The sequence below is a fragment of the Mauremys mutica genome, chromosome 1 (genome assembly GCF_020497125.1).
Source record: "Mauremys mutica isolate MM-2020 ecotype Southern chromosome 1, ASM2049712v1, whole genome shotgun sequence".
Classification (NCBI taxonomy): Eukaryota; Metazoa; Chordata; order Testudines; family Geoemydidae; genus Mauremys; species Mauremys mutica.
The window spans coordinates 137,564,233-137,579,587 of NC_059072.1; the positions used below are offsets into that span (position 1 = coordinate 137,564,233).

General features: G+C 45.0%; 1 protein-coding gene across 2 annotated transcripts; it reads left to right on the forward strand.

Annotated features, from left to right (window-relative positions):
• Nucleotides 1–835: 835 nt before the first annotated feature.
• Nucleotides 836–7,223, forward strand: LOC123350214 (C->U-editing enzyme APOBEC-1-like). 2 transcript variants are annotated; one of them, XM_044988684.1, is made up of 5 exons: nucleotides 880–908; nucleotides 3,570–3,597; nucleotides 3,860–4,260; nucleotides 5,114–5,229; nucleotides 6,015–7,223. In XM_044988684.1, the coding sequence occupies exons 1-5, from the start codon at nucleotides 887–889 to the stop codon at nucleotides 6,516–6,518; spliced, it is 1,071 nt and encodes a 356-aa protein (XP_044844619.1). In that variant the 5' UTR covers nucleotides 880–886; the 3' UTR covers nucleotides 6,519–7,223. The 2 variants fall into 2 exon arrangements, with proteins under 2 accessions (XP_044844612.1, XP_044844619.1); XM_044988677.1 differs by having other exon boundaries at nucleotides 836–908; nucleotides 3,570–4,260.
• Nucleotides 7,224–15,355: the final 8,132 nt, after the last annotated feature.

The window sequence follows — 15,355 nt, forward strand, 5'->3', positions numbered from 1 at the left end:
TATTTCTTCCCCTGCACTTAATATTGCCCATCTCCCTCTCATTTCTGCCATACCTCTGGGTGCCTGTGGTAACTCCAATTTGTCACTGCGAGCTGAAAGGGCTGGTGCAAGTTAGTGAGCAACAAGTACACGTATTTCCAAGATTACTACATTTTATAGTCTAGAGAAACGAGAAATGGAGGGGCCACAACTTAATAACTGTCTCTCTTGATGCCCATTCAGGGATGTGACTTCTACTGTGTTAGTCACACAGATTCTTAATGACACGAAGACTTCAGAGTGTTTAACCATGGAATCGGTTTTTGATAGGAATACTGCTGGAATTCCTTGTGTGAGCTTAAAAACTTATGTTTTGTTCTAGAAAGGGAGAAGGGTTAAAAGAAGATGCTCCTGGCTCAGCCCAGAAAAATAATTTCTTCACATTCCTTAAGAGGGGGGAGGGGAGAGGGGGAAGATATCCCCTTTCCACTGTTCGTGTCTGTGTCTTACTGAGACAAAGCAGAAATAGTCTAGGAGTTTCTTTAATTAGCCTGAACACTTCATTTAATAAAACAAACAACTAAAATAGCAACAGAGAAGCTATTATTCTCCAAGCCCTGTGTATATCAAAGTACTCATAGTAAAGGTGCAGCTAAGTTTGTAACAACCTAATGTTATAAAAATACATTAAAATAGTTTATTAAGAACAATTTTGCATCAGCGTTGAGGTTTATGCCCCACATCACTCAGAGCCTAATGTTGAGGAGCTGAATAATCAGTTGCTGGCGGCTGCGTGCTACTGGTTTCTGTAATCTCCTAAGTTTCTGTCATCAGGAATAGAAACTGAAAGGGAGAACAGTACACTACTAAACCACGACAGCACTGGATGCTGTAGTTAGGGAAAACCATGGCTTCTGGCTGGAGCAGAGGTAAAGATTCAGCATTAGTGCATATGTGTGTGTACACATTTGAAATATATACATATAAGAGTGTGCACTTGTGGCACTATATCCATACAGCATAAATGTGCATTTGTGTGTCTTCGTGGCTATATGAATGTATGAATGTACACATGTATGTGCCTCTGTATGGCTGTTGTGGATTTATGTATATAAGATATGTATATTTGGTAGATAAATCCAGTCTGTTTATCGCACTGTGTGTATTTATACATCTATAGTGTTTTTAGTTACTATGTTTTCAGGAAAGACAAACAAAATCACTGACAGTAAATGATTTTCTTACATAGGTACTAAACAGGTATTTCTTACAAAGAAAAAGGTGAGCGAATACAGCAGAGCTGAGGCAGTCTAGATTACAAGTTATAGTAGATATACATACTTGTTTTATGAAAGTTAAAGCAACAATTTTTGTAATTAGTACATCCCATTGGGCCCATCTTTCCTCAGACAGTTCCGATTTTTGTGTGTGTCTATGCATATGTGTTTGTGTCTGTCTGTATGGGCTCAAAAAAACTTGCCCCAGTGTAACTAAATATCTATATTGCTGCAAAAACCTCAGTCCTGTGTCTGTTCATAGGGCCTGATCTGAAGTCCTTTGAAGTCAAGTGAAGTATTTTCACCGATTTCAATTGTAGCCCATAGGGCCAGCCTGCTGACTTGCTTTATTATTATTCTGCCTTTATTTGCTGGTATGCTTGTTTGATTTATTGTATTTTGTATTAGATTACTTTATTACATCTGGCTGTAATGCAAGGAACCTACAGGCCTGTATCCTGTATGATTAGCTTAAGCAAGTTAGCATAAGTATTGTGAAGCAGGCTATCTTAATGGCCTAATGGTCACCCTTTTAGATTTTCAGGGAACTAGACATGTTTACCTAGGAAAGTTGGACCTTGACGGTGACCATCTCAGTTCCACTGATTTTCATTGGAGTGAGATGCCTGAATACCTTTGAGCAGTGATGAGCTGCCAAAATCTTAACAACTGGTTCCCTATAAAAAGTTCTGATTTAATGGGCGGGGGAGCAGGGGAGGGGCCGGGACAGGGGGAGACATCCCCCCCCCCGGCAGCCCTGGAGCTTGCAGCTCCCCCCACCCCTTACCTTGCCGGCAGGTCAAAGCAGCAGAACAACTCAGGAGCTCAGCTGAGCTGCCCAGCTGCTGGCCATGCTGCAGCTCTGTGGGGGAGGGGCTGGGGGGGACATCCTCGTGGGGCCGGGGGCCAGGGGCAAATTGCCCCATCTCCCCTCCCTCCACGGCCCCGGAGCTTGCAGCCCCCACCCTTGCCGGTAGCCCAGAGCTCAGCTGAGCTGCCCAGCTGCTGGCCATGCTGTGGCTCTGCAGGGTGAGGAAAGTGGGGGAGAGGCTGGGGGAGACATCCTTGTGGGGCTGGGGGCCCCTCCAGGGCCCGGCCAATTGCCCCACTTGCCCCTTCCCCTCTGGCCAGCCCTGGAGCTTGCAGCAGCTGCCCTCCCACCTTGCCGGGCCGCTCAAAAAGCGGCAGCAGGACAACCCCCAAGCTCAGCTGAGCTGCCCAGCTGGTGCCAGCAGCTGGCCACGCTGCAGCTGGGGGAAGACGGGGAGGGGCCAGGGGAGCTTCAGCTTCCCCATCTGGGAATCCTGGGAGCAACAGGATGGTCTGGCTTGTGGACCGGTGTTCTTTGCCCACCCCTTGGCCCTTTAACAACCGGTTCTCCACGGAGGTCTAATTTTAGCAACCGGTTCTTGGGAACCAGTGGGAACCGGCTCCAGCTCACCACTGCCTTTGAGGATCTGGGCCTAACTGTATCTTGGTGTAGAACTGTCCGGCCGAGGTCCGTCCCTCGGCGGGGCTGTGGGGTATCCCACCGCCTCTTCTAGCTCGCCGTCAGTCGCGGCTCGGCACTAGTGGGGGACCGCAAATACACAGTTAGGGGCTCAGGCCCTTTAAGCTGGGGCTGAGCCAAGAGTTCTAGAGCAGCCCAGGCCCTAAGTCAGGGCGGGGCCGTACCCAAACAGTCAGGCCCTCAGGCAGGGGCTGAGTCAGCAGTTCAATATCAGGAGGTCCTAGCTTCTCCAGGCCAGGGAAAAGGGGAAGTCTGCCACCCAAGGAGGAGGTGGCAGGGGGGACGCAGGCCCTCCCACTCCACTGCGTCCCAGCCCGGGGCCCTAGCAGCGGCAGAAACTCGCTGCTTTCTGTGGGGATCCTGGCCGCAACACACTGACATAGGCAGTGTTGCAGCCCGACTGGAGTCGGCTGCCCCGGGCTACTTCCGCCCACATTGGTGTTAGGGGAGGTCCGTCCCTCAGCGGGGCTGTGGGGTATCCCACCACCTCGCTACACTTGGGTAATAAAGAGGATTTGATGCTTCACTAGAGGCTTAACATGCAGGGTTAAACAGATCACTGGAAATGGGGTTCAGAAAGTTTTTCCCATCCCTAAGGAGTATAACAGGTGGCATGTCAGAATTACATCCCGTTCAGCAGCATTGAATGTGGGTCATCTGTTAGGACCAGGTGGTTCTGAGATTCATGCAATTGATTTATGTGATCACAAAAAGGCAGAGTTATGGGATTTTGGTTCTTTCTGTCTTCCTCTGTATTTCTGCTGCCAGAAGAGAGATGATTTTCTAATTATCTTTTCTAATAGGTCACTTGACTGACTGCACTATCCAGAGGTGAGAATGACCATTCTATATCCCCAAACCTGACCAGTTCCATGAAGGGTTCCGGAGGGGGATGGAGGACTCCAGATATTCTTCCTCATTCACTTTTGTTCCAAATCTCCCCATCCCCGCCTCCATTGTCCCTCCATCTATGTCTCCATGGGTCTGTGTCTCTCCTTTGGCCCCAGGATTTAGCTATGTGGAACAGGGCTAGTGAAAGTGCCATCGGCATCGGTGGACATTACATTTTCACAGTGACTTGCTCATATTTCAGGTGGAAGATACAACCAAAGGAGTTCAAGGACGTTTATGACCCGAGTGCACTTCCCAAGGTGACTTATCTGCTCTATGAAATTAAATGGGGCAACAGCTCCAAGATATGGAGAAAGTGGTGCCGAAACACCAGCACCCAGCATGCTGAAATCAACTTCCTGGAAAATGCCTTCAAGGAAAGATCTTTCAATCCTTTGACCCACTGTTCTATCACCTGGTTCCTCTCCTGGAGTCCTTGCTGGAAATGCTCCCAATCTGTGGTAGAGTTCCTGAAGACATACCCCAAAGTGAACCTAAAAATGTATGTATCACGGCTCTTTAGGCATGAAAACAGAAGCAACCGTCTAGGCCTGCGTGACCTGGTGATGAATGGAGTCACCATTAAAGTCATGGACCTCTCAGGTAACCATTCATTTTGCTTTCAAAGAAGGTGGAAGAATCAACAGGTTTGGAGGACTGGGCTATGGAGCTGTTCATTTCTATGTCATTGATTTTAATAGGGACACTGGTGTGTAGTGACCAAAAGTTATTTTCATCACAGACACCAGCCCTGCATTGAACATTAATTGTCCCCTTTGTCAGGCTCAGCTGAGAGGGCATGGCTGACTGCAACATGGAGATTGAACTTCTTTCACTATTATTCATGGTCTCCTGGTAAATCACACTGCTGGGGAGGGCGTGAGAGGCACACCTTCACACTCACTGTGGCCCATCCTGTTCCTGTTCTGAGGATAAATTGCAAATTTCATTCTCAAGAGCAATCAATTCAGCATCTTTTATCAATATCAACATTTATCTCAGCTCTAAACTGTAGCTTTCCAATAGTCTGACCTACATTCACCTGCATAACCCCCAGCGCACTTGTCCAATTTTTTAGAATATGAACATTGAACAGATGTGCCCGGTTTGTTAGCCACATGGTGTATGTGCTGTAAAATTGCTCACTCTGTAATATGGTAGCATTCTGTTCAATAAAGAGATCTGGTTATTCTAATACTGTATAATGTTTCTCTAAACAAAAGCTCACTGTTACAATGCCTATTATTTTGTCTCTGATATTTACATGGCAAGGATTTGTAAAACTGTTAAAACTTCCTCAATAAATAAAAAGGAAAAAAAATGCTCTATCTTAATAGCAGTTACACAACAATTTAATCTTTCTTGAACCATTTTGACCTCTCATAGAGCAGTGAGTTGCACACAGCCTCTTGATGTATCTTTTAATTTATGTGCCAGGATATTTCTATTTTCTCAGCTTACAACTATTGTTGGAGAACATTTGTCAACCTTCAAAATGTAGAAGATTACTGGCCTTGGCACCTCACCCCATGGATAATGTTCTTTTCTTTTGAACTCCAGCTTATTCTTCAGGTTAGTAGATCTTTGGGAGGAAAAGATTCGATCCAGAAGTTATCCAGAGTCATGTACAGATGAGGTATTCAGAGTGCACCACTGTGATATTTCATGGATCTCCTCTGAAGCCCTTGAAATCTTTCCTGGTTCTGAACGGCCAATTTCCATGACTGAGCTACAGCAGTCAGTGACTGATGAGTTCATAAGGCCATTAACATTCCCCTGAATTCTCCTTGGTTCTGAATGACACGGTTCCATGGCTGGGCTATAACTTGTGGGGAGTGCCCAATGTGTTTATGGTTCTTTTGGACATGCTGGGTCTGTGTTACATGTGAAATGCTCATGGGCCTGACATACATTTGTTGAAATTTTGCAGTTGCTTGTAGGTCAGGAATCGGCAACATTTGGCACGCAGCCCGCCAGGATAAGCCCCCTGGTGGGCCGGACCAGTTTGTTTACCTGCCACGTCCACAGGTTTGGCCGATCGCGGCTCCCGCTGTCCCATCATCTCTTGGCCCACGCCGCTTCCTGCAGCCCCATTGGCCTTGAGCATCAAACCGTGGCCAACGGGAGCCACAATCAGCCAAACCTGCGGACGCGGCAGGTAAACAAACTGGCCCTGCCTGCCAGGGTGCTTACCTGGTGGGCTGTGTACCAAAGGTTGCCGATCCCTGTTGTAGGTTTATAAAGAAATTTCCTATTGTGAACCCTACCTATTAAATACTTGAGTGATTGTAAAGTCATTATGTTTAGTTGTTAACCTCCAAATATTTTTTAAATTCATATTTTGCCTCTCCCACCAGGGCTCCGCAGCCAGTTTACAGATCTGGCCGGCAAGTAGCAATCAGATTCCGAGTTTCAGTCTTATTCCACCAGAATATTCTCACCTAATGCCTCTGCAAAGGGTCGGCACAGAAGCCAGTCATGTGAAGTCATCACATGACTTGCCTGAATCAACGGCCAGTCACCAGCAACTGCTAGTGTTTGGGCCTGGACCAATAGCCAATCATCTGCAACAGCCAATGTTTAGTCCTGGACCAGAAGTCAGTCATCATCAGCCACTAGTGTTTGGACCTAGACCAATCATCAATCACCTGCAACAGCCAATGTTTAGTCCTGGACCAGCAGTCAGTCATCATCAGCCGCTAGTGTTTGGACCTGGACCAATAGCCAATCACCTGCAACAGCCAATGTTTAGGCCTGGACCAGCAATCAGTCATCATCAGCCACTAGTGTTTGGGCCAGGACTATTGACCAGTCACCATCTGCAACCTGTGTTTAGGCCAGCACTACCAGCCAATCAGTGACAGCAACAGGATTGAGGCCTAGAACATTAGCCAATCAACAGCAACAACAAAGTAATAGGCTCTGGAATAGATCCCCTTGGATCTCCATAGGAAATAAACCCCTGGGAGTCCCCTCATAGTTTGCACTTACCTAAACTAGAGGAAACACATTTTAACATACTTCAGCCAATACCCTTATTATGAATACCCTAAACATGTATTGCTCCTATGAATAGTTTTGTGAGGAAATAATTTGTGATGCTGTGACACTCTGTACCTTGGGGGAACACCCTCATTCTCCCCATGTTCTTCTTTATAAAATTATTTTGTGGCATCCAATGCAAAGCTTGTCATGTTGGGTGTCTTCGGAAGGCTCATGATTCACCGAGCATGGTTGTTATAGTGATCTTATAGTAATTGTTACAGTGTTGTTATAGTAAGGTTATAGGTTATAATTTCATGTATATAGTTATGAGGCTGAAAATGTATCCTCATGGCTTAAAACAAGTCCATGCAAAAACTCTCCAAGAACAGAGAGGCAGTTCACACCTCGTCAGGGCATGGATGGGACAAACCCAGCCCAGCTTCACGGAAACAATGGACACTGGCTTAGACAGCAACAAAAGAATCTATTAGACCCTCCAGGGAATCACCCCCCTTCCTTTGGTCAGTTTGGGACTGCGATGAGGTAATGCTCACCTGACTCTGAAGGGGCAGGGGGGCAAAGCCAAGAGGGAAGAAAGGACATGATAAAAGGGTGAGACATTTTGCCAAGCTCTCTCTCTTCCACCTACATCTACAGACACCACCACCACCAAGCGACTGAAACGCTGATCAAAGGGGAGAGCCTGACTGAAAAGTAACCAGCCAGCCTGTGGTGAGAAGCATCTAAGTTTGTAAGGACATCGAATGTGTTAAGATCAGCTTAGAATGGGTTTTGCTTTTATTTCATTTGACCAAATCTGACTTCTTGTGCTTTGATTTATAATCCCTTAAAATCTATCTTTATAGCTAATAAATCTGTTTGTTCTACCTGAAGCAGTGTGTTTGGTTTGAAGTGTGTCAGAGGCTACCCTTGGGATAACAAGCCTGGTACAGATCAGTTTCTTTGTTAAATTGATGAACTCATATAAGCTTGCAGCGTCCAGACTGGACACTGCAAGAAAGAGGTTCCCAGGGTTGCATCTGGGACTGGAGATATTGGCTAGTGTCATTTGCTTGCAAGTAGCTGGGAGCAGCTTACATGCCAGAGGCTGTGCGTGAACAGTCCAGGAGTGGGGGTTCTCACAGCAGTGCAGGATAAGGCTGGCTCCCAGAGTCAAGGATTGGAGTGGCCTAGCAGATCACTGGTCCAGATAACACCAGAGGGGAATATCACAGATGCATATTGATATTCCAAGGCCTGGAAGATTCTTCACTCTTCCAAGCTTATTCCTTAGTGTTATTTTTCCATTGCGGGGTCCTAGATTTTATTGTCCATCTTATTTGTGAAGTTACCTTTTGAATAAAATAAATCAAACATTTATTTTAATGACCTGCTGCTCTCATTGTCTAATTTTGTTGTCATTTTTAAGAGTGTACATTTTTCTGAGCCCTTATAATGATCCTGGCAGTGATAACCTGCTATTGACCTAATGTATAACAAAAGTGTCATCTGAGTGGAATTGAAACTACAAGATAGAGACCCAGTACTTGGGGTTTTTTTTAAACATATTGATTAATTATTATTACATTTTGTAATTTTTATTTATACAGCGCTAACATTGTGCAAGGTGTGTGCATATGTGAAGGCATTGGGCCAAATTCTTCTCTCTGAGCGTGACCCAAAGCCCATTGAACTCAGTGGAAGCCCTTCCATTGATTTTCAGTGGGCTTTGGATCAGGCTCTCTGCTACACCAGTGTCAAACAGTTGAAATCAGTGGATTTAAACCAGCGCAATCAAGAGCAGTATTTGGCTCAAAGTCCCTACTCTGAAGAGCTTACAGCCTAAATACAATCTATGGGCCAGGCCCCAAGATGTACTGAGCACCTGTAGTGCTCATTGACTCCAGCACAGGTGCTCAGTACCACTTAGAACTGAGAGCCCAGCAGATGGAACTCCACTGACTGAATTTCATCCAACAAGCCTATTGTTACAGGGGGTAATTCACCCTGGTCGAGAGGGCCGTCATGAGATCTATGCACCACTGCAGTCCCACTTAAGCACTCAAAACAGATCTTAAGGGAGACTTACATGGTGTTTAGGCTTCTGCTCAAGGATGAATTTCATTCACACTGAATTAAGGTTGGAGTAGAAAATCCAAGAGAAAAGTAACAGGTCAGATCTGATCTCAGTTATAAGCAGCAGTAACTCCTATGAAGTCAAGGGTGTTACTCCAGAGCCTCCCAGGTGTTACTGAAAACATACTCTGTCTCCGTGGATCCATTCTTTCCATACACTGACACCTAGTGGGATTCACAGGGAGAGTTTAATTCATTTCTAGAGGACAGATTAAATATTGGCACTGTGCTGCCCAGGGACCCTCAGCCCCATGGAACAACATTTAGGGACTGCAAATCCTGATCAGGTATGAATTAATGCTCCTATATCATGCCCAGATCTACCTTCCCTCAACCTGGGGCCCTTATAGTCTCTCTTGGACCAGCCTCTCCCACCCCTCTGAAGGTACCTTGTCCTCCTCCCACTCCCAGTTCCTCTCCACTGTTGTAACTGCACAGTTAGGTAGGCTGCTAAGGCAGGGCTGCCCAGAGGATTGAGGGGGTCTGGGCAAAGCAATTTTGGGGGTCCCTGCCATTAAAAAAAGTTGCAATACTATAGAATACTATATTCTCATGGGGGCCCCTGTGGGGCCCGGGGCAGATTGCCCCACTTGCCCCCCTCACCCCCGCCCCGGACAGCCCTGTGCTAAGGGCTCTGTCGTCTACCTCCAACAGAAACCCTTCCTAAGGGCTTCTACATCCCATGGCTTGTGAATCACCTGCATGTGCTTTGCCCTTGCTGGTAACCTATTGTCTCAGGCAGAATAAAACACTGAGGGTACATTTACATTGTAAAGAAAAACCTGCCACTGTCCCATGCCAGCTGACTTGGGCTGCAGGACTGTTTCACTGTAGCGTAGACTTCCGGGCTTGGGCTCCAGCCTGAGCTCTGGGACCCTCTAGAGACTAGGCCCCAGCTTGAGCCTGGAAGTCTACGCTGCAATTAAACATCCCCTTAGCCAGAGCCCCACAAGCCCAAGTCAGCTGGCACGGGCCAGTCGTGGGTGTCTAATTGCAGAATAGACACACCCTGAGAAACAGCCTAAAGAAACTTGCTATAATATATAAGGGTGGAGTGAATTCCCCCGTTATTTTTCAATACCGTGAGCCAAACTTGGCCCTGAAGTGAGTGCGTGGAACTCTCATTGACCTCAGAAGGAGTGTACGTATTTATGCCAGGGCTGAACAGGGTCCAGTTTTTTCATTCATTCATAATATGCCATGGTACATAATGGTTTAGTGAAAGTGGAGACCTCTAAAACTCCCACTTGGTGAACCCATAGAGATGAGATCAGCAAATCTATCTCTCTGTTAAACCACCCGACAAATCGTTTCATAATCTTCTTGGCTTCTGTGCTGCTAAGTGGTGTTTTGATCTGGGAAGAAGCTTCTGGCTAATATGTTAATTACCAGTAATCCTGTATCTTCGTCATTAAATGCTGAATGCTACAGGCCATGTCATCCCTTCTAATTTTAGCCATGGAGAGGATGTAGCAAGGAGAAAAGCCAGGTCAGAAGGCCTGATAGACCTCAATGGGAGCAGGAGCAGACCCTGTTACCACTTTCTTCCTACCTCTCAGGGTTCTTCCTGTATAAATTAGGGCCTGATCCCAATGGAGCGCTGAGTTCCCTCCACTGCAGTAGAGCTGAGGTTGCTAACACTGCAGGAGACACTCAGTACATCTCAGGAGCAGACTCTGAATGCTAATGTAAATCATAGGAATTTCTGCACCATTCCTTCTCCCACAATCCTCCCCCCCGAAGAGGCTTGAACCTAAAAATGGAAGGGAAGCCAGTGAAGTACTGCAGAGAGGTTATCCCTCTTCACAGATGCGGCATATCTCCACTGGTGTCCTGAATGGCCCACTAATCCCACAGAATTTCCCCAGGGGCTTTAAGACCTCAGTGGGATTAGTGGGCCATGGTCCCTCCACAGCCAAAAAACAGTGGACAATGCCATCCTCAAATAACACACATGCTCATCACAGCAGTGTCTCCAGAAAGTGAGAAGAGACCTAACTGCTGGACTTTGCTCTTGTTGACAGACTGGTTGTGCATCACTGTAGCATGCGCACTGAAGTGTTCCTATCTTTACACCACAACAGCACACAGATTGACAGGCATGCTTTTAGGAGCACAGTTAGTGGCCAAAATAATATTAACGGACCTCCTGCTGTTTTCCATGCTGGTTCCCAAGTGTCTTATGCCTATATATATGAGCGGCTGCTGCATTTGTATTATTATTTATTCTTTGTATTACCATAGTGCAGAGGTCCCCAAACTGTGGGGCATGCCCCCCTGTGGGGGTGTGTGGAAGAACATTGGGGCGGGGCGGGCTGGGCCAGCCCTCACAGGACGTAGGGAGGGAGCTCCAGCCCTGCCCCACCCTGCCCTCGGTTCTGCTCTGGCCCTGCCCCCAGCTGCTGGCCCCCCTTACTTCTGTCCGGCCCGATCCTGGCCCTGGCTCCGGGGGGAGGGCGGGGCACAGAGTGGGGGAAAGGGGGTTTTGATCCTCTAAAGTTTGGAGACCACTGCCTTACATGCTTCTGCAATAATACATGTATATAATATGCCTTGTGAGGTATCATATGAAAGTTAATAACATGCTGGTTATTAACATAATTTTAAAATGCATGTGTTGACATTATATGTGACATTGTAAATTTCCTCTGCATGATGTTACTAAAACATGTGTAAGACCAGACAGAGTAGCCTAGGTAAAGGTGGTAAACAAGTCTGTTCTAAACAAAGGAATGTGTGTTTACCTCAATTTACATATTAGCAATAAATAAAGCCATTAAGCTAAACCATCTAGGTTATCCTGATCCTGAACTGGAAAGACAGAGAATTAACATGGCTCCAATACCCCAGAGAGACACAGGAGTCTGAATCCACAGGAGGTCTTCCTGACTTGTAAGACAAAGGCCTTGGCTACACTGGCGCTTTACAGCGCTGCAACTTTCTCGCTCAGGGGTGTGAAAAAACACCCCCCTGAGCGCAGCAAGTTACAGCGCTGTAAAGCGCCAGTGTAAACAGTGCCCCAGCGCTGGGAGCGCGGCTCCCAGTGCTGTAAGCTAATCTCCATGAGGAGGTGGAGTACCTGCAGCGCTGGGAGAGCTCTCTCCCAGCGCTGGCGCTGCGACCACACTCGCACTTCAAAGCGCTGCTGCGGGAGCGCTCCCGTGGCAGCGCTTTGGAGTTTCGAGTGTAGCCAAGCCCAAAGATATCCCTTTGGGAATATAAGGACCAGGGAGAGACTTCGTCTTTATCCTTCACATTCTGTAGACAAAGAAACCAAGCTCTTTGATGTCTGTGATGGGTCCTGGCCAGGCTATGAGGTAAATAGCTGAAAAGAAGACTGTGGGTAAAATAAACCATTTGAACAAGGACTGTATCTGGTTAGATTGTTTTAGACTTTTAGATGCATGTTTTCACTTTTATTTCCTTGCAACCACCTCTGCCTTTATCTCTTTCACTGGGTATCCCTCAGTATCAGCTCATTTGTTAATAAACTTGTTTTACTTTTTCTAGTATAAACCAACTCAGTGCAGCGTTTCAAGGGAAGTACATAATAACATAACAATGAACATAGTGGCTCAGACCAAGGGTCCATCTAGCCCAGTATCCTGTCTTCCAACAGTGGCCAATGCCAGGTGCTCCATAGAGAATGAACAGAACAGGCACTCGTCAAATGATCCATTCCCTGTCGCTCATTCCCAGCTTCTGGTAAACAGTGGCTAGAGACTCCATCTCTGCCCATCCTGGCTAATAGCCATTGATGGACCTATCCACCATGAACTTATCTAGTTCTTTTTTGAACCTTGTTATAGTCTTTGCCTTCACAACATCCTCTAGCAAAGAGTTCCACAGGTTGACTGTGCATTGTGTGAAGAAATACTTCCTTTTGTTTGTTTTAAACCTGCTGCCTATTAATTTCATTGGGTGACCCCTAGTTCTTGTGCTATGAGAAGGAGTAAATAACACTTCCTTATTTACTTTCTCCACACCTGTCAAGATTTTATAGACTTCTATCATATCTCCCCTTAGTCGTCTCTTTTCAAAGCTAAAGAGTCCCAATCTTATTAATCTCTCCTCATATGGAAGCCGTTCCATATCCCTAATCATTTTTGTTGCCCTTTTCTGAACCTTTTCCAACTCCAATATATCTTTTTTGAGATGAGGCGTCCACATCTGCACACGGTATTCAAGATGTGGGCATACCATGAATTTATATAGAGGCAATATGATATTTTCTGTCTTATTATCTATCCCTTTCTTAATTATTCCCAGCATTCAGTTTACTTTTTTGACTGCTGCTGTACATTGAGTGGATGTTTTCAGAGAACTATCCACAATGACTCCAAGATCTCCCTCTTGAGTGGCAACAGCTAATTTAGACCCCATTGTTTTATATGTATAGGGTGGGATTATGTTTTCCAATGTGCATTATTTTGCATTTATCAACACTGAATTTCATCTGCCATTTTTTGTCCAGTCACCCAGTTTTGTGAAATCCTTTTGTAGCTCTTTGCAGTCTGCTTTGGACTTACCTATCTTGAGTAGTTTTGTATCATCTGCACATTTTGCTGCCTCACTGTTTACTCTTTTTCCAGTTCTTTTATAAATATGTTGAATAGGACTTGGCCCAGTAAAGTTCCCTGGGGGAAACCACTATTTACCTCTCTCCATTCTGAAAACTGACCATTTATTCCTTCCCTTTGTTTCCTATCAGTTACCAATCCATGAGAGGACCTTCCCTCTTATACCATGACAATTTACATTGCTTAAGAGCCTTTGGTGAGGGACCTTGTCAAAGGTCTTCTGAAAATCTAAGTACACTATATTCACTGGATCCCCCTTGTCCACATGCTTGTTGACCCCCTCAAAGAATTATAGTAGACTGGTGAGGCATGACTTCCCTTTACAAAAAACATCTTGACTCTTTCCCAACAAATTATGTTAATCTATGTGTCTGATAATTCTGTTCTTTGCTATAGTTTCAATCAGTTTGCCCGGTACTGAAGTCAGGCTTACCAGCCTGTAATTATCAGGATCACCACTGGAGCCCTTTTTAAAAATTGGCTTCATATTAGCTATCCTCCAGTCATTTGGTACAGAAGCTGATTTAAATGATTGGTTACACCACAGTTGGTAGCTGTGCAATTTCATATTTGAGTTCCTTCATAACTCTTGAGTGAATACCATCTGGTCCTGGTGACTTATTGCTGTTTAATTTATCAATTTGTTCCAAAACCTCCTCTAATCACTCCTCATTGTGGGACAGTTCCTCAGATTTGTCACCTAAAAAGAATAGCTCAGATTTGGGAATCTCCTTCACATCCTCAGCCATGAAGACCGATGCAAAGAATTCATTTAGTTTCTCCAAGATGGCCTTATCGTCCTTGAGTGCTCCTTTAGCATCTCGATCGTCCAGTGGCCTCACTGGTTGTTTAGCAGGCTTCCTGCTTCTGATGTAGCTAAACAATTTTTTGTTATTACTTTTTGAGACTTTGGCTAGCCATTCTTCAAACTCTTTTTTGTCTTTCCTAATTTAATTTTTATGCTTCATTTGCTGGAGTTTATGCTCCCTTCTATTTTCCTCACTAGGATTTATCTTCCACATTTTAAAGGGTGCTTTTTTGCCTCTGACTGACTTTTTTTTAGTTTGTTGTTTAGCCACAGGGACACTTTTTTGGTTCTCTCACTATGTTTTTTAATTTTTTAAATTTAAGTTGAGCCTCTATTATGGTGTCTTTAAAAAGTTTCCATGCAGCTTGCAAGGTTTTCACTTTTGGCACTGTGCCTTTTAATTTCTGTTTAATTAACTTCTTCATTTTTTTATAGTCCCCCTTTCTGTAATTAAATGCTATAGTGTTGGGCTGCTGTGGTGTTTTCCCTGCCACAGAGATGTTAAAATTCGTTATATTATGGTCACTATTACCAAACTGTCCAGCTATATTCACTTCTTGGACCAGATCCTGTGCTCCACTTAGGACTAAATCAAGAACTGCCTCTCCTCTGGTGGGTTCCAGGACTAGCTGCTCCAAGAAGCAGTCATTTAAGGTGTCAAGAAACTTTATCTCTGCATCCCGTCCTGAGGTGATATGTACCCATTCAATATGGAGATAGTTGAAATCCCCCATTATTACTGAGTTTTTTTATTTTTATAGTCTCTCTAATCCCATTGAGCATTTCACAGTCACTATCACCATCTTGATCAGGCAGTCGGTAATATATCCCTACTGCTATATTCTTATCATTCAAGCATAGAATTACTATCCATAGAAATTCTATGGTACAGTTTTGTTCATTTAAGATTTTTACTTCATTTGATTCTACGCTTTCTTTCACATATAATGCCATTCCCACACTAGCACAACCTGTTCTGTCCTTCCAATATATTTTGTACCCTGGTATTACTGTGTCCCATTGATTATCCTCATTCCACCAAGTTTCTGTGATGCCTGTTATATCAATATCCTCATTTAATACAAGGCACTCTAGTTTCCCCATCTTATTATTTAGACTTCTAGCATTTGTATATAAGCACTTTTTTTAGCTGTCTGCCATTACATGATGCCATTTGACTGTTTCCCAT